A 23725-nucleotide genomic window follows, 5' to 3' on the forward strand; every position below is an offset into this window, starting at 1 on the left:
CCTTCATCATCTTCCACAAATCCTCCCTTGCACAATGCATCTTATTGCAAAGTGGGAACTAGTAACATGTGCTCACTCCACATTTATTACGCTATTATAATGGTGCAATCAGAAGTCTAACCCTGAGTGTTGAACATCAGCAGCAGTCATTTGTTAAGTGTTTCATTTTCTACTCCTGCCTGCAAATTATAAAGTTAATGCGTTCATTCTGGGAACGTGACCAGCAATTCAAATGAGACTCGGGAGTAAAAGTTGATTTGTCCCAGACCTTACACAAAACTCTATGCAGTGGAAAGTGGACAAAATATATTACAAACAGTGTACATTTTAAGAGGGACTGTACCCCTACAATTATGTTGTGTCTTCTTCAAACCAGTGACAAAAAGCAGATTTCCAAAAACAAATTCTTCCATCATCATTCATGGAAGGGTCAGAACAATGTGCTGAGAATGTGGACAACATTATTTTAGTTCAGTTGCTGCCATGAAGGGATTTCTTCCATATTTGGCATCATTTCCAAGTCGTGATGGTCGGCCGCCCAAAATCTTTTGCTCTGACACCTTTTGAACCAGACTGACCTGGGCGATTTTTTATTTCACGATCAGCTCCATCGTTCATTGCTAATTCTTCATCACAGCTGGCAACGAAGCACAAAAAAAAAGCATCTGTAGTCTAGAGTTTAAAACTGCTATTTACTTAACCGAGAAAGCGGCAGTGATTTTATCTTTTTCGAAAGATAGACACAAAATTCCGGAGAAATTCAGCGGGACAGGCGGCACCCCTGGAGAGAAGGAATTGGTATCCACTCCAATCATCGATCGTGCATTCACAGATGTTCTATGTTATCCCACTTCTCATCCACTCTCCACATGCTAAGGGGCAATTGTATAGAGCAGAGGTTCCCAACCTTTTTTAGTTCATGGCCCCCATGGGCTCTTTAATTTTTCTGTGGCCCCCCCTGACATTATTAGCGGAAAAAAAGTGGCCCCCTTCATTGAACCTGTGGCCCCCTAAATCCCCAAATGTTTCTGTGGCCCCCCTGAAAATTGCCATGGGCCCAGGTTGGGAATCACTGGTATAGAGGACAATTAACCTACAATCCCGCACTTCTTTGGGATGTAGGAGAAACTGGAGCACCCTGAGGAATCCTACGTAGCCACAGGGAGAACGTGCAAACTCCATACAGATACCACCTGAGGCTAGGATTGAACTTGGATCTCTCACGCAATGAGGCAACTGCTCTACCCACTGCTCTATTAAGATGTAATTGAGATTACTCAGTAATTCTCGGAAATTCTTTCGACAATTTTAAACCCCAGAGTTTACATTAACTTACAGGATTAGATAATTTCCAAGAGCATCTTTTGCAGGAGTTTTGTTGAACTTTGAAGCTGAGATATCACCATTGGGCACGACAATGTTCAGTGTGTCGTTGATGAGGTTATATTTCATGATCCGGTCATTCGCAGTGCTGGCTGCCAATGAAGGAGAAGCATTTACCTGCATGAAGGACAAATGGTTTGACAAAACTGAAAATAATTGAAACAAATAGCTTTTCTATTTTTCTTTTACCCATGCCTTTCATCCGACCAAAGTTTCAATATCACTTGTCATCCAGGGTTCCTTACTCCTGCCAGCCTTACCCCAACAAGAACAAGACTTTAAACACTCACTATATCACTTTTAAAAGCCTCCCACATTTCTGCTGGAGGCAAAAGGAACTCCAGGTGCAGGATTACAAAAATAAGCACAAAGGACTGGAGTAGCTCAGAGGGTCAGGCAGCATCTCTGAAGAACATGGATAGGTGACATTTTGGGTCGGAGTCTTTCTTCAGACTAATTGTCTGCACAAGAGGTGGGAGAGTGCGATAAAGCATGGTAAGTGATAGATACAGATGAGAGGTTTTTGATTAGCAGATTGGTGGACGAAGGATAGAGATAAAAAAGAGAGAATAGGATGTAAGATTGCTCCCAAAAATGATTAAAACAATACTCTGTCATAAAAGATAAACGCCCCAACACCAACAATAAATATGTGGTTTTCAAATATGTCCGAAATGCTACACCTGGAAGATATGAGATTCCTTCTAGCAGACAAACCAGACCATTTCCAAAAGATTTGGTCTCCGTTTATCGACTTACTACAAGTATACGGTGCAACAGAATTCTGAAAATAAATGGTTTCAGGACCTGGTGAGGGGTGAGGAAAAATACGAAGTTGGTCTATAGCCTTTGAGACAATACTTCTATAGCGTTTGACTCTCTCTAAAAAAGTAGAGTACAGAGGAGATTTACTAGAATGGTGCCTGGGTTTCAGCAACTAAGTTACAGAGAAAGGTTGAACAAGTTAGGCCTTTATTCTTTGGAGCGCAGAAGGTTAAGGGGGGATTTGATAGAGGTCTTTAAAATGTTATGGTCTGAGTGCAGGTAGATTGGACTAGGGGAGAATACGTGTTTGGTACGGACTAGAAGGGCCGAGATGGCCTGTTTCCGTGCTGTAATTGTTATATGGTTATATGGTATATCCCTTTTATCTCTTTTTTAAACTTTTAATATATCTTTTGTTTTCTTTTTCTCTTTTTCTATGGCTTACTTCTTAACTTTTTTTCCGAATTTTTCGTGTCTAAGGGTCTTTTTTTGATCAAAAACAAAAAAGAAAGAAATCATAAAGTATTGTAAAAAAAAAAGATAAATTGGATGCTAATATAGAATTGTGAATAGATACCAACTGCATATGATTCACTGTAGTTCCAATAGTGAAACGGCCAAGTTTTTTAAATTCCATTTTAGAAAATGCCATATTAGTCTTCTAATATTGAATGAATCAACAGTTAACAGCAGCAGTTTTATAAATCCCATTCACCAGTGATCCAGTGACAAGTACCTCAATAAGCCATGGCTTCAATTTGCTGTCAATGATAATGTCGTAGCCATAACATTCAAAGCAGTGCTTGTCATTTGTCATTATTGGCTGCAAAAAATAGAAGAGTTCTTACTTGAAATCTACAAGAATATTTAAACGAAGAACCAATTGTTAATTGCATGCACTCAGAAGATAATTCTTGTCTTTACAGATGCTTATTAAATGAACATTCAAACATATACCGGAGACATGAAAAAACCTTTTGACTACAAACAAACAATTTTCATCAGAAATATTGGGAAAGACATTTAAACATTTTTGAATTAATATGTTTTCTTTTCTTTGGTAAATACTGCAAATGTTTTAAAAAAAAACCCAAAAAGTGTATTTCAAGGTGGCATTCATTGATTAATGCAAATTATTTTTTTTGCTGCAGATACTTTCGGTAAAGAACTACAACATAAAACAAGGCCTCCAAGTTTTGGACAAGGCACAGTAAAGTACACCCACAACGTACGATTCCAGAATTGTAACAATTAAGTTGTGTTAGGCTAGAAATGTACGAATATACAAGGCCACTTTAGAAACAATATTCATGTATTACCAGATTGAAACTGGCCCATCAACAGTATCCAGGTCAAAACATCCCATTAGTTTGGCACCCGATCCATCACCTGAAACTTAATTCTCGGCCCCACTGGTGCACACTGACTACCAGTTGCACCGTTTATAAAATGCTTTGCAAGTAATTACCTCGGCTATTCTGATAGCACCTCTCACAGCTCCATCAACAAGAACAAAAACAGCTTCAAGCATAATTGAGCATCACCAGCTGCATGCTTCCCCCAAAACACACGCCATTCTATTTGGGAATATATCATTGTTGTTTCACCATGATTGGGGCTAAGGCCATGAACACCCTGTGCTGTGGGTGTCTTCATTAATAGGTCTACAATTGTTCAAGAAAGCGGCTCACCAGCATGTTCCCAAAATCAGGTGGATACGAGCTGGCCCTATAGTGATAACCAAATCCTGAAGCGTGAATAAATAATAATACATTAGAAGGGGAAGAGAGTTTAAGGTCTACCCAGCAGATTTGGCTATGTATCAGATATCCCTTTTAATGTTTTCATTTTACAGCTGTCTTACTCTACTTTTAAACAGTAACATGTTGCGTTGATACTCACAGCTACAGCCTTGAGTGAATGTACAATCATCCAGTGAATTTCATCAAACAGCTTGTCGGTGACTTTCTTCCCTTGCGTGCTCTCCAAGTAGAGTTTTAGATTTGCCACCGTCCATTTACCGCCATGAATGGGGTTGTAATCATCCTTCAAAAGTATTGACGTTTTGCATTGGTGTTCAAAATGGCTATGAATTTTGTTACAAAATCGCTCATGGTTTTGTAAGTAATTGACCTTAAATTCACAAACTGTATTCAGAAACGTCAACGATGGAGATTTGGGTAGGTGCACATTTACTGTGACGCAATATAATCGTTTGAAAGTGCTGTTAAAATAATGTAAGTGAACCCGGTGTTTCATCTCATCAGTGTTATGTCATATGGCAGGCCAATAAAATGGAAGATGATTTGTTACCTGCCTTATATTGCACTTTCATTAGCACAAAATTCACCGCAATATATTTTCCTGAGGATTTTAATACCTGCGCTGACTAAACCCGTATCAACATAAATGTTATGTCACAGTTTAAGGATAAGAGGGAAGACTTTTAAGACCGAGATGAGGAAATCATTTTTTACATAGAGAGTGGTGAATCTGTGGAATTCTCTGCCACAGAAGGTAGTTGAGGCCAGTTCATTGGCTATATTTAAGAGGGAGTTAGATGTGGCCCTTGTGGCTAAAGGGATCAGGGGGTATGGAGAGAAGGCAGGGATGGGATACCGAGTTGGATGATCAGCCATGATCATATCAAATGGCGGTGCAGGCTCGAAGGGCCGAATGGCCTACTCCTGCACCTATGTTCTATGTTTCTATGTTATACTGTTTTCTAAGCTAACAGATGTCAGGTAAGATAACCAAATAAATGGACTTGGAGAAGAAACCGCGCAATCAATTTCTTGAATGATGTGTCTCGATTCCTTGAGCACATTCAGCCAGATTCATAGACCAAATAGCAAAAAGAACACATTATCTCTGAAAGGTAGCATGTCTGGGTAAAAGTATTCTAGGTTGGGTTTATAATGTTGGCTCCGGTGTGTTAAATAACAAATTTAAAGACTGCATTCACTATCGCGAGAGTTTATTCCATAGGGAATCACAGATTATCTTCTATCTCCACCCATTGTGGCTTTGTAGCTTGTAGTAATGCATAAAAGGAACAGTGTAATGTACAGCGGAGTCTGAAGAAGCGTTCACCTATCCGTTTTCTCCAGAGATATGCCTGACCCGCTGAGTTACTCCAGCCCTTTGTGCCCTTCAGTCAGTGTAATGTACAAGTTTGCTGAGCTCTCTGGAGAATCCAAATTAATTATACACCTGTAAATGGCCTGTGTTAAAACCTCCATTAGCGACCCTAAGTGATTGACATAGATGACTGGCTCTGTTGTAACCAGGGCTTACCCCATGTTTTTGGATGGCAACGTTTGTAAGGTGCACAAACATATTGTCCAGTTCGTTGGTATTTGGAGTGTATTTCACTGTGCAGAAACGGCAGAAGCCCAGCTTATACCTACAAGAAACAGTGCCCGTAAGCAAAACATATTTCAATACAAAAATCCAGAGGAAACAAGTAAAGACTTTTGTACCACAGTAAATCTTTAACTCAGCTTGTTACGCCAAAGGTGAATCATCCTCATGATTTTAGGTGTTTGCCATTTAGAAAGTGTAAAAGCAGAAAAGATGTTCCATTTAGAAGGCTTTTGAATGGGCACACAGATATGCAGGGGAATGGAAGGATATGGATAATATGATTAGTTTAGTGTGACATCATGTAAATGGGTTACACACTCTCACTGGAATACCATCACTAGGCTGGCAGCATCCTTATTCCACTGTGGAAATGTCAGACAAGAGGGAATAGCCTTATGGTGAGAGGGGACGAGCTTACAGGAGAAGTGCAGGGCACTTTGTTTTACACAGAGGGTGGCGGGTGCCTGGAACGCGCTGGCAAAAGTGGTGGTGGAGGCAGATACGATAGTGGCGTTTAAGAGGCTCATGGATGCGGAGGGATATGGGTCACATGCGGGCAGATGAGACAAGGGCAAGCGGGTCGAAGGGCCTGTTTCCACACTGTTTGACTATGACTAAATCCATTAGAAGGGAGAACAAACGCCAATTGGTTGTTACAGGAAGGAAAAACTTGGGAATTCTATTGAACTTACAGGTAACACTTTAATGGACGAAATGAGGTGACCAGCACGTAAAAGCGAAGGTCGAACTTCTTCCCAGCAATGAGTAGCGGGCTGTCTATGTAGAGGGAGATGACATAGATCTCCTTGGTAGTGGTCGTCACATAACTGCAAAAAGGATGTTTCTTTTAATTTCAAAAATAAATTGAATTCATAATAACAACCGTAAACAAAACTGTGCAAACTCTCTTAATGCATTCTTTGTGTTTATACATTCAACAGTGTCACACTCAGTGGTGTTAGCAGCTGCCAAATAAATTAAAAATGGAGCCTTTAGAATGCTGCTGGGGCTAATATTCGGCATTCCACAAACACGAGGGTCGAAGGATACTTTGCACCATCGTGAGGAGGGGCAAAAACATGACGAATTTTTTGCAAAGACCTAAAAGGTGTTTGATATGTCCAGCTGTTTTTTTTCGCCAACTGTTGGTTGGAATCACAAAATCCATAAGCAAAATGCTCTATTTAAGACAATCTACTACTTTTAGGTAGACACATGGATTCTCACATCAGCAGCTTTGCAGGCCTTTAAATACTGATTTAGTCTGAAGAAGGGTCTCGACCCGAAACCCGACCCGCAGGAAGATTGCTCCCGATGTTGGGGAAGTCCAGAACAAGGGGTCACAGTTTAAGGATAAGGGGGAAATCTTTTAGGACCGAGATGAGGAAAACATTTTTCACACAGAGAGTGGTGAATCTGTGGAATTCTCTGCCACAGAATGTAGTTGAGGCCACAGTTCATTGGCTATATTTAAGAGGGAGGTAGATGTGGCCCTTGTGGCTAAAGGGATCAGGGGGGTTTTGGAGAGAAGGCAGGTACGGGATACTGAGTTGGATGATCAGCCATGATCAAATTGAATGGCGGTGCAGGCTCGAAGGGCCGAATGGCCTACTCCTGCACCTATTTTCTATGTTTGTATAAAGGTGTAATAATGAGGGTGGACAAAAGTGCTGGAGAAACTCAGCGGGTGCAGCAGCATCTATGGAGCAAAGGAAATTGGCAACGTATAGCATCGGACGTAGACAAAAGTGCTGGAGAAACTCAGCGGGTGCAGCAGCGTCTATGGAGCAAAGGAAATAGGCAACGTATAGCATCGGACGAAGACAAAAGTGCTGGAGAAACTCAGCGGGTGCAGCAGCATCTATGGAGCGAAGGAAATAGGCAACGTTTCGGGCCGAAACCCTTCCGGGTTTCGGCCCGAAACGTTGCCTATTTCCTTCAGGGTTTCGGCCCGAAACGTTGCCTATTTCCTTCGCTCCATAGATGCTGCTGCACCCGCTGAGTTTCTCCAGCACTTTTGTCTAACTTCGATTTTCCAGCATCTTCAGTTCCTTCTTAAACAAGGCATAATAATGATGCAGTTTTATGTGTCTGTACTCACTTGGGGGGTTTATTGTCACGAGACCACTTCTTGATCTGTGAGAGCTTGTTGATGAGGAATATACCCCTGCCCTGAGCCTTTCCACATGGCTTCATGATCCAGGTGCTGCATGGATTCCGCCTGAATTCCTCCACAAACAGATTATAGTCTGCTGGCAGCATGAATGTAACTGGAATAAAATCTTTACAAAACAAAAAATAATTGTGAGACCCAACTTTTATTGCAATAAGAATTTGTCTATTACAATTACTATGGAATAATGTCTAGAGATACAAGGAACGGCAGATACTGGTTTACAATCTAAACACAACTGCTGGAGTTACACAGCAGGTCTGGATATATCACTGGATGATATGGATAGGTGATATTTTGGGTCCAGAAAAATAAAACGAGAGTCTGAAAAAGGATACCGACCTGAAATGTCACCTATTCATGTTCTCCAGAGGTGCTGCTTGACCCACCTAGTTACACCAGCAGTTTGTGGGGTTTTAAAAAATAATATCTATGTTATACATGATGGTTTTGTAACTGTTGGGCTGAACCATCACAGAAATTCATGAGACCAAAGCCATAGGAGTAGGGACAGGAGTCAGGACAATGACAGGAGTAGGGACAATGAGCCCCTCAAGCTTGCTCCACCACTCACTAGGATGAAGGTTGATCCCTAAAGTCCAGATTGATTCCCTGGCTGGATATAAATGTTTCTATCTCAGCTTGAAATATACATGTGTTCTGCCCACATGGCTCTCTGTGGCAAAGATTCACAACCTGGTGAGAGAAAAAAATTCTTCTGAGACCATGTCCTCTGTCTCCTGACTCTCTCATCAGAGGAAACATCCTCTTGTTGATTAGTCCCCGAAGATTCATCTCTTATTCTGCTAAACCTCAACAAGAGGACACCTAACCTGTTTAATTTTTCTCCGTAGAGTATGTCTCCACACTTGGGATCATCCCAGTGAACCGGGAAACACGAGAAACTGCAGATGCTGGAATATTGAGCAAACCGAATGTGCTGGAGGAACTCAATGGGTCATCTGTAGAGGGAATGGACAGACGACGTCTCAGGCCGGGACTCTTCTTCAGACTGATTAGCTGGAGAAGAGAGGTGGGGGCAGGACAAAGCCCGGCAAGTGATCAGTTGATAAAGGCTAGAGATGAAAAGGGTGTCAGATAAGGAGGGCAAGCATGAAGGAACAATAGTTTCACGGATAAATTGCAATGTATGGGTAGGGAAGATTCATGTTCCATGATTAGCCTGCTGGATGCTGAGTTGATTGGTATCAAACAAGATAGCAGTAAAAGTATATAATTGTCCTTAATATTGTTCAGCAAGAGGGGTAAAACGGAGGGGAGCGCACCTGGGATGCCAGGTGTTGCTTTAAGCCCTCTGGAGGTGTCGTGGGCCTAGCAACGAAACACCAAGGAAGGGGGGTGCCCACCTGATGACCCCAATGAAGTTTTTACCCCCACCCCCACTCAAGATATTAAGAAGGTGCCAATTATAATAGGGATTGTAATATCAAGTCCTATAAGCTCAACTAGAAAAATAATATAAATTGCTTGGGAGTCTGTTCTTAAATACCATCGGGTGAGTTCTGCTGCCAATTACCTTATATTGCCACTCCATGAGACAAAGTACAGGAAAAAGACCGAGACCCTCGTGTTATGGTGACATCCCTTAAATGCCAGAGTACCTCAGTGGGACAGGGAGCATCTCAGGAGAGAAGGAATGGGTGAAGTTTCGGGTCGAGACCCTCCTTCAGACTTCAGTCACCCATTCCTTTGTCAAACGTCACCCATTCCTTCTCTCCAGAGATGCTGCCTGTCCTGCTGAGTTACTCCAGCCATTTGTGTCTATCTACGGATTAAACCAGCATCTGCAGTTCCTTCATACAACTTTGCCTTCAATGTCAGCAAGATGAAAGAAGTTGGTTGTTGACCCAAGGAAGTGAGGGTTGTAAACAAACCTAGCCAGTTCAACTGAGCTGCTGTTCCATGTACCTGGTGAATATGATATTAAACTAATATGAACTTGAAACTGAATCAAATTTCTGGTCGGTAAATCCAGCTAGTCCTCAATTAAGCCACTAGATGGAGAACTTCACTTTAAATAGGAAATAAATTAATATTTGCCACGTCATTCATCTTGTCCTATTTTTGAAGGGCAGCAAGTTTCTGAAATACTACGAACAAGCATTGAAGCAATACAACAATAGACAATATATACACCTACAACCCAAAGAGATGCTCCTGGCATGATAAAGCCACACCTGGAATACTTTGACACAAGGACCTGCAGGTGCTGGAATCCTGAGCCAAACTCACTGACTGTGGGTCAGGCAGCATCGGTGGAGGGAATGGTCAGACTTTTCAAGTCGGGACCCTACTTCAGACTGTGATTGTGCATAAGATGGACACAAAATGCTGGAGTAACTCAGTGGGTCAGGCAGCATCTCTGGAGAAAAAGGATGGGTGATGTTTTGGGTCAGAACCTTTCTTCAGACAATAGTACACTACCATATAACCATATAGCCATATAACAATTACAGCACGGAAACAGGCCATCTCGGCCCTACAAGTCCGTGCCGAACAAAATTTTTTTTCCCCTTAGTCCCACCTGCCTGCACACATACCATAACCCTCCATTCCCTTCTCATCTATATGCCTATCCAATTTATTTTTAAAAGATACCAATGAACCTGCCTCCACCACTTCCACTGGGAGCTCATTCCACACCGCCACCACTCTCTGCGTAAAGAAGTTCCCCCTCATATTACCCCTAAACTTCTGTCCCTTAATTCTGAAGTCATGTCCTCTTGTTTGAATCTTCCCTATTCTCAAAGGGAAAAGCGTGTCCACATCAACTCTGTCTATCCCTATCATCATTTTAAAGACCTCTATCAGGTCCCCCCTTAACCTTCTGCACTCCAGAGAATAAAGACCTAACTTATTCAACCTATCTCTGTAACTTAGTTGTTGAAACCCAGGCAACATTCTAGTAAATCTCCTCTGTACTCTCTCTATTTTGTTGACATCCTTCCTATAATTGGGCGACCAAAAAATTGTACACCATACTCCAGATTTGGTCTCACCAATGCCTTGTACAATTTTAACATTACATCCCAGCTTCTATACTCAATGCTCTGATTTATAAAGGCTAGCATGCCAAAAGCTTTCTTTACCACCCTATCTATATGAGATTCCACCTTCAAGGAACTATGCACGGTTATACCCAGATCCCTCTGTTCAACTGTATTCTTCAATTCCCTACCATTTACCATGTACGTCCTATTTTGATTTGACTACAATTCAGTTCGAATGGACAGGCGACGTTTTGGATCGGGACCCATCTGTAATAGGGGGGGGGGGGGAGGTGGAGGCAGGACAAAGGCTGGCAAGTAACTGATGGGCACTGGGTAGGGGGTTGATTGGCAGATGGATGGAGTAAGTGACAAAGGCTAGAGATGAAAGTGAGACAAGTTGAGCTGAAGGGCCTGTTTCTGTGCTGTGCAGCTCCACTACACTGTTTATTCCGTTACACTTGGATCTAATTATTTCTGTTGCTGGCAAATTTTGTCACCACATGTTTTTGACATGTGAAAATCGCAATATACACACTGAATATTTATTCGACAAACTGAATAAAAATCAAAATTCTGATGAAGAACCTTCGACCTGAAACATTAGCTCTGGTCCGGGGGCTCATGTTGTCCACCTCGCCGTGGTGAGCCCCGTCAACTGACCTCAGTCAGGCGAACGACAACAAACGGAGACCGCCGCAGCGCCGCAGCTTGGCGCCAACCAACCGTGCGCCCTTTTTAGGGCGGGCACCTACGGATGTCGAACCGGATGGCATCACCCTGCTGCAGACGTCTGCTGCCTCAAACGCAAGAAGAAGAAGAAGAATTCTTCGTCTGTGGAATTCTCTTCCTCAGAGGGCGGTGGAGGCAGGTTCTCTGGATGCTTTCAAGAGAGCTAGATAGGGCTCTTAAAGATAGTGGAGTCAGGAGATACGGGGAGAAGGCAGGAACGGGGTACTGATTGGGGACGATCAACCATGATCACATTGAATGGCGATGCTGGCTCGAAGGGCCAAATGGCCTACTCCTGCACCCATTGTCTATTGTCTATAAGGAGCTCTGTTCCAATTTCTACTGATAATGCCTACTGATATTTCTATTTTTATTTTATTTGTTCCACAATGCTTTAGTTTTGGTAATCTGGAAATAACGAAGCACAGTCATTTACGCTTGGTCTAATTTACTGTTCATGACATTTTATCACTTTTGATCCCTAACACATCTGATGACGGGTCCTGACCTGAAACGTTCCCTCCGCAGATGCTGCCTGACCCACTGAGTCCCTCCAGCACTTTGTGTTTTGTGTAAAAAATATATAATATTGTTACCCAAGTGAAGGTATTTGCCATTTTCATCCTTCTCTGCAAGTGTGCTTCCCTCTTTATCGAGCTCTTTGCGGTAACGTTTGATGTTCTTAACCAGTAAGTCCTTTCTGGTCAGTTCATAGTGATTGGGAAAGTGGTTTACAATTTGATCATCTGCAAGACGATAGCCATTTTCAACACTGAAGACAGTGCGGAGTGTTTGTACATTCATCCTGTAGGCCCAGAAAATACATTGACAAAATATTACCTTCGGTTTAGTTTATTGTCACATGTCACGTTGAAGAATAAGGGGTAAGCCATTTAGAACGGAGACGAGTAAACACTTTTTCTCAGAGAGAGTGGTGAGTCTGTGGAATTCTCTGCCTCAGAGGGCGGTGGAGGCCGGTTCTCTAGATGCTTTCAAGAGAGAGCTAGATAGGGCTCTTAAAAATAGTGGAGTCAGGGGATATGGGGAGAAGGCAGGAATGGGATACTGATTGGGGATGATCAGCCATGATCACATTGAATGGCGCCCCGAAACGTTGCCTATTTCCTTCGCTCCATAGATGCTGCTGCACCCGCTGAGTTTCTCCAGCATTTTTGTGTACCTTCGATTTTCCAGCACCTGCAGTTCCTTCTTAAACACCAATATTATCTGATCTGTTTGGATAGTTTGCAAAACAAATCTTTACCTTGGTACACGTGACAATAAACCGAAAACTACTGTACAAGATCCTGGCAGGCAACTTTAAAACAACATTAAAAGTGGAATTATTCATGCTGGATCTGCCCTCTACTCTGCCTAATTATATTACTTGTGTAGACTGGCAACTCCGCTCAGAATAAAGTGCTCCACTGCCAGTGTTTCCAAAACCCTCACAATGTACACACCCCAACCCCTCGGTAACGTTCCCAGCTTGCGTCTGCATTTTTTTAATTTATTTTGTTTTTTGTTTCCTCTGTTTTTGCTTCCTCACCCTTTTCTACATCAGCCGTACGTCCATCAGGTTTCGAACCCCGAGCTTTGTCATTGTGACACTTCATGTCATCGCATTGTATGTAAAGTACGGAGGGGAAAAGAATATAAAAACACAAAGGGAAAACTCCACTGGCGCATTTCCGCAGCTCACGCTGAAATATGATTCACCTGCCCCACCCAGTCAAGTCTCCTCTTTCAGTAGCACCAAGGGCAAACCAAGGACGATCACGATACGTTTATCAGCTGCCATGGCAACGTCAGGGGTATAGAGTACAGAATCGAGGCTGCAAAACCAGCTGCAGCTAAGCCCTCTAGTCTTTGACGTTTCCAAACTGGAGAAAGGTTTCTGACTGTCCACCCTATCTGTGCCCCTTCTTCTTCTTGCGTATGGCCTGCACAGCCTAAAGTTGTTGAACAACTTGTTTAAGAAGGAACTGCAGATGCTGGAAAATCGAAGGTACACACAAATGCTGGAGAAACTCAGCGGGTGCAGCAGCATCTATGGAGTGAAGGAAATAGGCAACGTTTCGGGCCGAAACCCAAAAGGGTTTCGGGCCGAAACGTTGCCTATTTCCTTCAAGGTTTCGGGCCGAAACGTTGCCTATTTCCTTCAAGGTTTCGGGCCGAAACGTTGCCTATTTCCTTCAAGGTTTCGGGCCGAAACGTTGCCTATTTCCTTCAAGGTTTCGGGCCGAAACGTTGCCTATTTCGTTCGCTCCATAGATGCTGCTGCACCTGCTGAGTTTCTCCGGCATTTGTGTGTACCTTCAATTTTAACCTTTCAATTTCAACCTTGTAGGACAACTTGTTCTATTTGATCTTATTTGATTGTGCACGCTGGGTTGATTGCATTCGTTGAAACAGGGCGGACCACATGAAGGTTGCAATCTGTGCCCCTCATAATTGTATATACTTCGATCAGGTTTCCCCTGAACCTGAATTCTGAATTATCTCCCCACTGAGAAAATAGTCTACGCCAGGGGTTCCCAACCTTTTTCGTCCCGTTTACCCCACGCAACTTTAATAGCACATAACAATGTTATTTCACTTATTTATGAACAACTAATGATGAACAGATACCGGTATACCAGAACCAAACACAGTCAGTCAATGAGAAAACATATTTAAGAAGGAACTGCAGATGCTGGAAAATCAAAAGTAGACAGAAATGCTGGAGAAACTCAGCGGGTGCAGCAGCATCTATAGAGCGAGGGAAATAGGCAACGTTTCGGGCCGAAACCTTTCTTCAGAGAAAAAATATGTACCTTGGGGCAAATTTAACCCAGGATGGGAATCCTTGGTCTACGCCTTTATTCCTACTACTAAAATGTATGACTCCACACTTTGCTATGCTGTATTCCACCTGTCACTTCTCTGCCCACTCTCCCAACCTGTCCAAGTCGTTCTGCAGAGTCCCTGCTTCGTCTACACTACCTGCCACTGCTCTTCGTATCATCAGATAAGACAGAGTGTTATTTGTTTACAATGCTACCTCACTTGACTCTCAACCACACAAAACTGATTCATTTTGCACTCATGGCCCTCCAGTCTGAACACTCATTTATTCCTTAGATGGCATCACAAAAAGGCACTGCAGCAGAGAGTGGTGAGGACAGCGGAGAAGATCACCAGATCACCCCAACCTGCAATCCAGGACTTATACCCATCTCGCTGTCGCAAGAGAGCAACCAATATCATCAAAGACACCACCCACCCAGCACACAAACTGTTCACTCTCCTACCATCTGGCAAGCGCTACCGCAGCATGCGGAGCAAAACCACCAGATTCAAAAACAGCTTTTTTCCTCAGGCCATCAGACTACTCAACACACTCAAGAAAATTCCATGAACATTTAACTTTAACTCAATGTCTGCAGTATGCTATTTGCACTTTTCTATATTGCACCTTTATTATTGCACCTTAATAACATACCTCAAAATTTTACTACAGTCTGGCACACTGTGAATATTTTAAATAATGTATATTGTCTATCTTATTGGTATATTGTCTGTCTGTGTTATAAATATTACTTGCACATTTGGAGTATGGGGAAACGCAATTTCAATCCAATTTATTTGAATTGACAATAAAGTTTACTTTACTTTGAACTTTGAAAATAGATTATTGGTCTTTGTCACAATGCAGTTTGTATTGTAGATGTTCGCCATTTGCAAATTGGCTGCAGCATTTCCCACTCGACAACCACCAGTACTCTTTATAATTGCTTCATTGACTGCAGACAGCTGGCCCATCCAAAAAGGCATGTTGAAGTGCAGGGTTATTTTTCCATATATACAGTGACTAAAAGTGTACTAACATGGGAATGCTGCCTCTGTGTATATTTTGTGCATCAGAAAATACTAACTCTACAAGATGTGTTTAAGGCGGGGTTTGTGAGATTCTTGATTAGTAACAGGTTATGGGGTGAAAGCAGGAGAATAGGGTTGAGAGGGAAAGGTGGATCAGCCATGATCGAATGGCGGAGTAGACTTGATGGGCCATATGGCCTAATTCTGCCCCTAGAACTTATATATTTATGTTTGTGTGGCTTCTGCTATGCCTGCTACCTTAAGTCACAGGCCCATTTATTCCCTTTTTTCATTTAAACAGAGAATATTAAATAAGTTTTACACAAAGTGCTGGAGCAAATCAGCAGATCTGGAGAACATGGACAGGTGACAGTTGGGTCGGGACTCTTCTTCAGACTGATTGTGGTGGGGTGGGGGGTGGAGGGGGGGGGGATGTTACTCCAGCACTTTGTGTCCTTTTTGGTAAACCCTCATCTCCAGTTCCTGGTTTCTACGTTCAGTACATTGTGTTATTACAAGATGCCCATGTTTCGGCAAAAGGTTTAGATGGATACCAGCCAAACATGGGCAGATGGGGCAAGCTTAGGTGGGGCATTTTGGTTGGCGTGAATAGAATGGGCTGAAGGGCCTGAATGACTCTATGACTCTTCTGGAGGAACCCAGCTGATCAGGGAGAACCCGTGGAAGCTGGATATTTTCAAACTCTTCTTACATAGATCATTGTCCAGTCGGTTCATTGGTGAGACCACACCTGGAGTATTGCTTACAGTTTTGGTCTCCTAATCTGAGGAAAGACCTTTTTGCCCTAGAGGGAGTACAGAGAAGGTTCACCAGACTGATTCCTGGGATGTCAGGACTTTCATTTGAAGAAAGACTGGATAGACTCGGCTTGTACTCGTTAGAATTTAGAAGATTGAGGGGGGGATCTTATAGAAACTTACAAAATTCTTAAGGGGTTGGACAGGCTAGATGCAGGAAGATTGTTCCCGATGTTGGGGAAGTCCAGAACAAGGGGTCACAGTTTAAGGATAAGGGGGAAATCTTTTAGGACCGAGATGAGAAAAACATTTTTCAGTGGTGAATCTCTGGAATTCTCTGCCACAGAAGGTAGTTGAGGCCAGTTCATTGGCTATATTTAAGAGGGAGTTAGATGTGGCCCTTGTGGCTAAAGGGATCAGGGGGTATGGACAGAAGGCAGGTACAGGATACTGAGTTGGATAATCAGCCATGATCATATTGAATGGCGGTGCAGGCTCGAAGGGCCGAATGGCCTACTCCTGCACCTAATTTCTATGTTTCTATTAACACAGGGGCTAGGGTTTTAAATGTCTGATGTCCTTCCCCCACTGGTTCATATCCATTGCTTTTGTACTGTTTGTTTTGTCATCAAAGTAAAACAGTACTGTCTGGTGCTGACAGTCAGAGGAAAAGACATTCTGTGGAGGATAGAACGTGCCACACAGCTGGGCTACATTGCAATATACAGTTTATTGGTCAAAAGATATCTAAAAATGTTGTTTGCAAAACTAGCCATGTGACAAGATTTTCAGGGACACACAAGGCACTGCAGGTGATGAAATCTTGAGCAAAAAAACACCAAAGTGCTGGAGGAACTCAATGGGTCAGGCAGCATCTGTGGAGAGAATGGACAGACTTTTCAAGTCGGAACCCTTCTTCAGACTTTGATTGTGCATAAGATGGACACAAAATGCTGGAGTAACTCAGTGGGTCAGGCAGCATCTCTGGAGAAAAAGGATGGGTGACGTTTTGGGCCAGAACCCTTCGTCAGACAATTATGCACGGTACAATTCAGATTGATTGCACATTGTGGTTTAAACAAGGGATTGAGTAGACAAGCAATGGTAGAGCTAGTGTTTAAGAAGGAACTGCAGATGCTGGAAAATCGAAGGTAGACAAAAGTGCTGGGGAAACTCAGCGGGTGCAGCAGCATCTATGGAGTGAAGGAAATAGGCAATGTTTTGGGCCAAAACCTTGAAGGAAATAGGCAACGTTTCAGGCCGAAACCCTGAACGATATAGGCAACGTTTAGGGCCGAAACCCTGAAGGAAATGGCAACGTTTCGGGCCGAAACCCAGAGGGTTTCGGCCCGAAACGCTGCCTATTTCCTTCGCTCCATAGATGTTGCTGCACCCACTGAGTTTCTCCAGCACTTTTGTCTACCAATGGTAGAGCTAGCTGTAAGATTGTGTAAGATTGGTGAGTTGCAAAGAGCATGTTGGAGGATGCATCTTTGAGGCATTGATTGCAATGTCAACTTGAAAGCCATGTTCAGTCTTGCATCATCTCCTGCAGTGCCAAGCTTCTGGCGAGCGGCTTTGTAGGTTCATTGGCCTCTGTAAATTGGCCGCTGCACTGCTGAGCTTTCAAGAAATTGCACCAGAACTCTCATCAAGCACACTACTGGAGCAGCAGAATTTCCATTCTAACAGCCGACAGAGGCTTTGGAAGATGTGCCACGCTCACTCACTGGTACAAACACAAGTCCATCATCTGCTCTGACCTCCCTACCATCGAGGGGATCTATCCCAGTCGCTGCCTCAAAAAGGTTGGCAGCATCATCAAGGACCCACACCATAATGGCCACACACTCATCTCCTCGCAACCTTCAGGTTGAAGGTACAGGAGCCTGAAGACTGCAAAAACCAGGTTCAGGAATAGCTACTTCCCCACAGCCATCAGGCTATTAAAGTCGGCTCGGACAAAACTCTGAACATTAATAGCCCATTATCTGTTTATTTGCGCTTTATCTGTTTTATTTATTAATGTGTGTATATATTTATATAATGGTATATGGACACACTGATCTGTTCTGTATTCATGCCTACTATATTCTGTTGTGCTGAAGCAAAGCAAGAATTTCATTGTCCTATCTGGGACACATGACAATAAACTATCTTGAATCTTGAATCTTGAAACCCTGCTGCCTTTAACCAGGCTTTCTCAAGGCATGCTCCGCCTATATCTCTCATTCCTCTTCCCCCTGATGCTCAGTCTGAAGAAGGGTCTCAACCCGAAACATCACCTATTCATTTTCTCCAGGGATACTGCCTGTCCCGCTGAGTTACTCCAGCATTTTGTGTTTGTCTTCATTTTAAACCAGCATCTGCAGTTCCACCCTAACACATCATGCCCATGATACAGCCTGGATAGTTCTTCATTTTAAACAAATTGCAGCTCAGCGGGTTCAGCAGCATCTATGGAGCGAAGGAAATAGGCAACGTTTCGGGCCGAGAGTGGTGAATCTCTGGAACTCTCTGCCACAGAGGGTAGTTGAGGCCAGTTCATTGGCTATATTTAAGAGGGAGTTAGATGTGGCCCTTGTGGCTAAGGGGATCAGAGGGTATGGAGAGAAGGCAGGTACGGGATACTGAGTTGGATGATCAGCCATGATCATATTGAATAGCGGTGCAGGCTCGAAGGGCCGAATGGCCTACTCCTGCACCTAATTTCTATGAAACCCTTCCGGGTTTCGGCTTGAAACGTTGCCTATTTCCTTCAGGGTTTCGGCCCGAAACGTTGCCTATTTCCTTCGCTCCATAGATGCTGCTGCACCCGCTGAGTTTCTCCAGCATTTTTGTCTACCTTCGATTTTCCAGCATCTGTAGTTTCTTCTTAAGCACTTGTAATAATATTTACTTTAATGGACTGCCGCTGTAGAGAATTTGACTCCTGACATTCACTCACTCCCACCTTGGTCGAGTCCCAACACCTGGGAATGTATGGTCCACTCTTCATGGTTGACCAGAGGGAAGATCCTTCCTGCTACCTACCTCTAAACTCATCGAGCTGCAAAGACACAGTTCCATTATCTGCTTCCTGCCAGCATGGTCACCAGGTGATGTCATTGCACCGGCATGTCACCTTCACAATGCTCCAAGCTACTTTAGTTTAGAGATACAGCGCGGAAACACGCCTTTCCGCCCACCGAGACCGCACCGACCAGCGACCCCCGAACACTAACACTAACCTACACACACTAGGGACGATTTACATATATACCAAACCAACCAATCTTTGGAGTGTGGGAGGAAACAGAAGATCTCGGAGAAAACCCACAAGATCACGGGGAGAACGTACGAATTCCGTAGAGACAGCATCCGTAGACGGGATTGAACCCGGGTCTCTGTTGTTGTAAAACTCCACCGCTGCGCCACCATAAATCATGTTAGCATTTTATATGTCCACAAACGTTGCATGCACAATACACAGGTCCACAGCCGTGCATTTACTCTTAAACGATTTACTCACCAATAAAAGTTCCAGTTTTCATTTTCTGAAACTTGGACCCAGCCTCTTTTTTGGAAGTTATTTATAAGCACAGATTTGTCGATGTCTGAAACCCACTTCGGTCTCCCTGCCATGGAGTTAGTGAGACACTGGAACTGTCCCGGGTCCAGTTAATGCTGTCGATAATAAACAGTACAGTGTATAACTAAGATGAGGATGCAAGAACACGAGAAGGTAGGAAAGGAATAGTTCACCAGGTCCCTCAAGTCTGTTCATTATTCACTACAACCGTGACATCTTCCCTGGACTTTACCTGCTCTCCTGTGTCTCTTTTCCACAGCCCTCCATCCCATGATCTTTCAAAACACAAATCTACCTCCTCCTTAAATACTGATCTTGTTTCCACAGCCTTATGGATTCCGAAAACACATCACCCTCTGCAAGAAATAATTCCGAAATAAATGACATTGTGGGCCGAAGGGAGAAGTGGCCTCACAAGCCATCAGTTGTGCTAAACTGCTGAAGGAAAAGAGCTACCATTGGGGAGGTACGGTGGTACAGAGGTAGAGGTGCTGCCCTACAGCTCCAAAGTCCCGGGTTCGATCCCGACTACGGGTGCTGTCTGTACGGAGTTTGCCCGTTCTCCCTGTGACCGCGTGAGTCTTGTAATTCCCGTCCACATCCCAAACACTTGCAGGGTTGTTGATTAATTGGCCTCTGTAAAATGCCCCTAGCGTGCAGGGGGGTGGATGAGAAAGCGGGATAACATAGAACTAGTGTGAACAGGAGATGGATGGTCGGCGTGGACTCGGTGGACTGAAGGGCCTGTTTCCATGCTGTATCTTTCAATCAATCAAAAATGTTAAATTGAGGGGAAGTGGAATGTGGGAAGAACAAATTTGTAAGAGGTATTGTCATCATTAATGCATTTAGCTCAGATGCTGGCTACCGTACTCAGCAACTGCTAACCAAAAATGGCCAATAATAAAATGAAAAAAACAATAATTAAAAAAACCTTGCATGTGCCCACCTATTACCAGCTATGTTTTGTTCTGCCTCTCCGTTCTTCCATTCCCCCCCCCCCTTAAAATCATTCTGAGGAAGAGTCCTGACCAGAAACGTCTCCTATCCATGTTCTCCACAGATGCTGCCTGACCCGCTGAGTTACTCCAGCACTCTGTGAAACGTCACCTATCCATGTTCTCCACAGATGCTGCCTGACCCGTTGAATTACTCCAGCACTCTGTGAAACGTCACCTATCCATGTTCTCCACAGATGCTGCCTGGCCCGCTGAGTTATGGTGCAGCAGCATCTATGGAGCTAGGGAAATTGGCAACGTTTCGGGCCGAACCTTCTGGAAATAGGCAACATTTCGGGCCAAAACCCGGAAGGGTTTCGGCCCGAAACGTTGCCTATTTCCTTAGCTGCATAGATGCTGCTGCACCCGCTGAGTTACTCCAGCACTCTGTGAAAACGTCACCTATCCATGTTCCCCACAGATGCTGCCTAACCCGCTGAGTTACTCCAGCACTCTGTGAAACGTCACCTATCCATGTTCCCCACAGATGCTGCCTAACCCGCTGAGTTACTCCAGCACTCTGTGAAACGTCACCTATCCATGTTCCCCACAGATGCTGCCTAACCCGCTGAGTTACTCCAGCACTCTCTGAAACGTCACCTATCCATGTTCTCCAGAGATTCTGCTGAGGTACCCGCTAAGTTACTCCTGCACACTCTGCCCTTTTGATGCCTTTTGACTCTTGGGACTTGCCATCTCCCTGGTCAGCTCCTCATTTCAATTCTTCAGTTCTGTGAGGCTGTAACATAAGAAAGACTGGATAGACTCGGCTTGTACTCGCTGGAATTTAGAAGATTGAGGGGGGATCTTATAGAAACTTACAACATTCTTAAGGGGTTGGACAGGCTAGATGCAGGAAGTTTGTTCCCGATGTTGGGGAAGTCCAGAACAAGGGGCCACAGTTTAAGGATAAGGGGGAAATATTTTAGGACCGAGAAAAACATTTTTCACACAGAGAGTGGTGAATCTGTGGTGAATTCTCTGCCACAGAAAGTAGTTGAGGCCACAGTTCATTGGCTATATTTAAGAAGGAGTTAGATGTGGCCCTTGTGGCTAAAGGGGTCAGGGGGTATGGAGAGAAGGCAGCCATGATGATATTGAATGGCTCGAAGGGCCGAATGGCCTACTCCTGCACCTATTTTCTATGTTTCTAATATTCTCTTGCAACTAGAATGCTGCTTCATTAACAGCTAATAGCAGAATAAGAGGAACTGTTAAGTCCAGCTGAATACTCCAAGCAGGCTTGCCACCTTCCGTCAGAGACGGGTTGGCATGGACTCTGTTGAGGTAATGTCTCAACATTAGGGGGTCAATGACTAACAAGATAACACAAGAAGGGACATGTACACATGGGACACTGAGCTATGCCAAACATGCTGGGAATGAGTAATGATTGATTGAGATTATTGGCATACGAGTAATGGAGGTGTTTACATAGACCCGCACAGCACAGGAACAGGCCCTTCGGTCCGCAATGCCCGTGCTGAACATGATGCTAAGATTCCCTCTGCCTGCGCATGATGATGCATATCCTTCCATTCCCTGCAGTTCCTATATGTGCCTATATAAAAGCCTCTTGCATATCACTATCATATCTGCCTCCACTACTCTATAGTTACAGGCCCCCACCACTCAACGTGTCAAAAAAAACACGCCCCGCATATCTCCTTTAAACTTTGTTTAAGAAGGAACTGCAGATGCTGGAAAATCGAAGGTAGACAAAAATGCTGGAGAAACTCAGCGGGTGCAGCAGCATCTATGGATCGAAGGAAATAGGCAACGTTTCGCCGCGACGTTGAAGTGTCTCGGAGACTGAAGAAGGGAAAGCGACCACCCATTATTTTTCTCCAGAGATGCTGCCTGTCCCGCGGAGTTACTCCAGCATGTTGTGTCTATCTTCGGTGTAAACCAGCATCTGCAGTTCCTTCGTTCACAAGTCAGACACGCGTGGTGTAGCCACCAGCTTCCCCGCTGTACCCCCTTCATCAAACGCCGTTTGAAAGGCTTCTATTCACTTATATTCACATAATCAGATCCTTTTATGTTTCCTCTCCTTCACCCCGCTTCCTAGAAGCACACATGTCCCGGTGTGGTTTTAAATCTCCACTGCTTTCTGCATTTCTAAAGCAGACAGTTGCTTTTAATGGGGGAAACCTCAGGTATGAGCAGGGTTGTCTCGTGAATTTGTCATAAACCAGCCTCGGATTTCACTCTAACCCCCCCGGGCAAACCCTGACTTACCCGTGTGGGAAGCGGGTAGTGCAGCAACTTTCCAGCGTGCTGTGTTTGTGGGGATCGCTCAACTTGATGTTCCTTGTTCAGGCTGCATCCTAGCAACCAGTGAAGCCAAACCCGGGACAGGCGGACGTTGGTGCAATGCTACAGAACCTTCAACGAAAACTCTCTCCACGATTCCAGTTTCCTTTATCTTCTTCTCCACAGTTCAAAAGCATGTGGAAACAAGGAACTGCAATTACTGGTTTACAAAGAAGGACACAAAAAGTGCTGGAGTAATTCAGCAGCGCTAGAGTATGTGAAGGAAAGAACTGCAGATGCTGGTTTACATAGAGACATAGAGAATAGGTGCAGGAGTAGGCCATTCGGCCCTTCGAGCCTGCACCGCCATTCAATATGATCATGGCTGATCATCCAACTCAGTATCCTGTACCTGCCTTCTCTCCATACCCCCTGATCCCTTTAGCCACAAGGGCCACATCTAACTCCCTCTTAAATATAGCCAATGAACTGTGGCCTCAACTACCTTCTGTGGCAGAGAATTCCACAGATTCACCACTCTCTGTGTGAAAAATGTTTTTCTCATCCTGGTCCTAAAGGATTTCCCCTTTATCCTTAAACTGTGACCTCTTGTCCTGGACTTCCCCAACATCGGGAACAATCTTCCTGCATCTAGCCTGTCCAACCCCTTAAGAATTTTTAACTTTTCTATAAGATCCCCCCTCAATCTTCTAAATTCTAGCGAGTCCAAGCCGAGTCTATCCAGTCTTTCTTCATATTAAAGTCCTGACATCCCAGGAATCAGACTGGTGAACCTTCTCTGTACCCTCTATGGCAAGAATGTCTTTCCTTAGATTAGGAGACCAAAACTGTAC

At 43.9% G+C, this 23725-nt stretch overlaps 1 protein-coding gene across 5 annotated transcripts; it reads right to left on the bottom strand.

The window, feature by feature from the left end:
• Positions 1-314: 314 nt before the first annotated feature.
• LOC129706117 (polyglutamylase complex subunit TTLL1-like) lies at positions 315-23000 on the bottom strand. Of its 5 annotated transcripts, XM_055650107.1 has the most exons (10): positions 22857-22998; positions 19558-19712; positions 12024-12232; positions 7616-7796; positions 6207-6341; positions 5446-5554; positions 4051-4194; positions 2885-2971; positions 1337-1500; positions 315-637 (listed from the first exon to the last, which is right to left on the bottom strand). In XM_055650107.1, the coding sequence occupies exons 2-10, from the start codon at positions 19668-19670 to the stop codon at positions 511-513; spliced, it is 1269 nt and encodes a 422-aa protein (XP_055506082.1). In that variant the 5' UTR covers positions 19671-19712; positions 22857-22998; the 3' UTR covers positions 315-510. The 5 variants fall into 5 exon arrangements, with proteins under 5 accessions (XP_055506082.1, XP_055506084.1, XP_055506083.1 ...); XM_055650109.1 differs by lacking the exon at positions 4051-4194 and having other exon boundaries at positions 22857-23000; XM_055650108.1 differs by lacking the exons at positions 19558-19712; positions 22857-22998 and adding an exon at positions 12977-13129.
• Between the last annotated feature and the right edge of the window lie 725 nt (positions 23001-23725).

This window comes from Leucoraja erinacea, chromosome 19, assembly GCF_028641065.1.
Source record: "Leucoraja erinacea ecotype New England chromosome 19, Leri_hhj_1, whole genome shotgun sequence".
Classification (NCBI taxonomy): Eukaryota; Metazoa; Chordata; class Chondrichthyes; order Rajiformes; family Rajidae; genus Leucoraja; species Leucoraja erinaceus.

Excerpts from the sequence above, each read along its gene's own strand:
- LOC129706117 (XM_055650107.1), bottom strand. The coding sequence starts at position 19,670 with ATGGCAGGGAGACCGAAGTGGGTTTCAGACATCGACAAATCTGTGCTT. Across the intron at positions 4,195-5,445 it reads TTGCCATCCAAAAACATGGG|GATGATTACAACCCCATTCA; the intron begins GTAAGCCCTGGT and ends ATACTTTTGAAG. Across the intron at positions 638-1,336 it reads CTTGGAAATTATCTAATCCT|CTGTGATGAAGAATTAGCAA; the intron begins GTAAGTTAATGT and ends CTTCGTTGCCAG.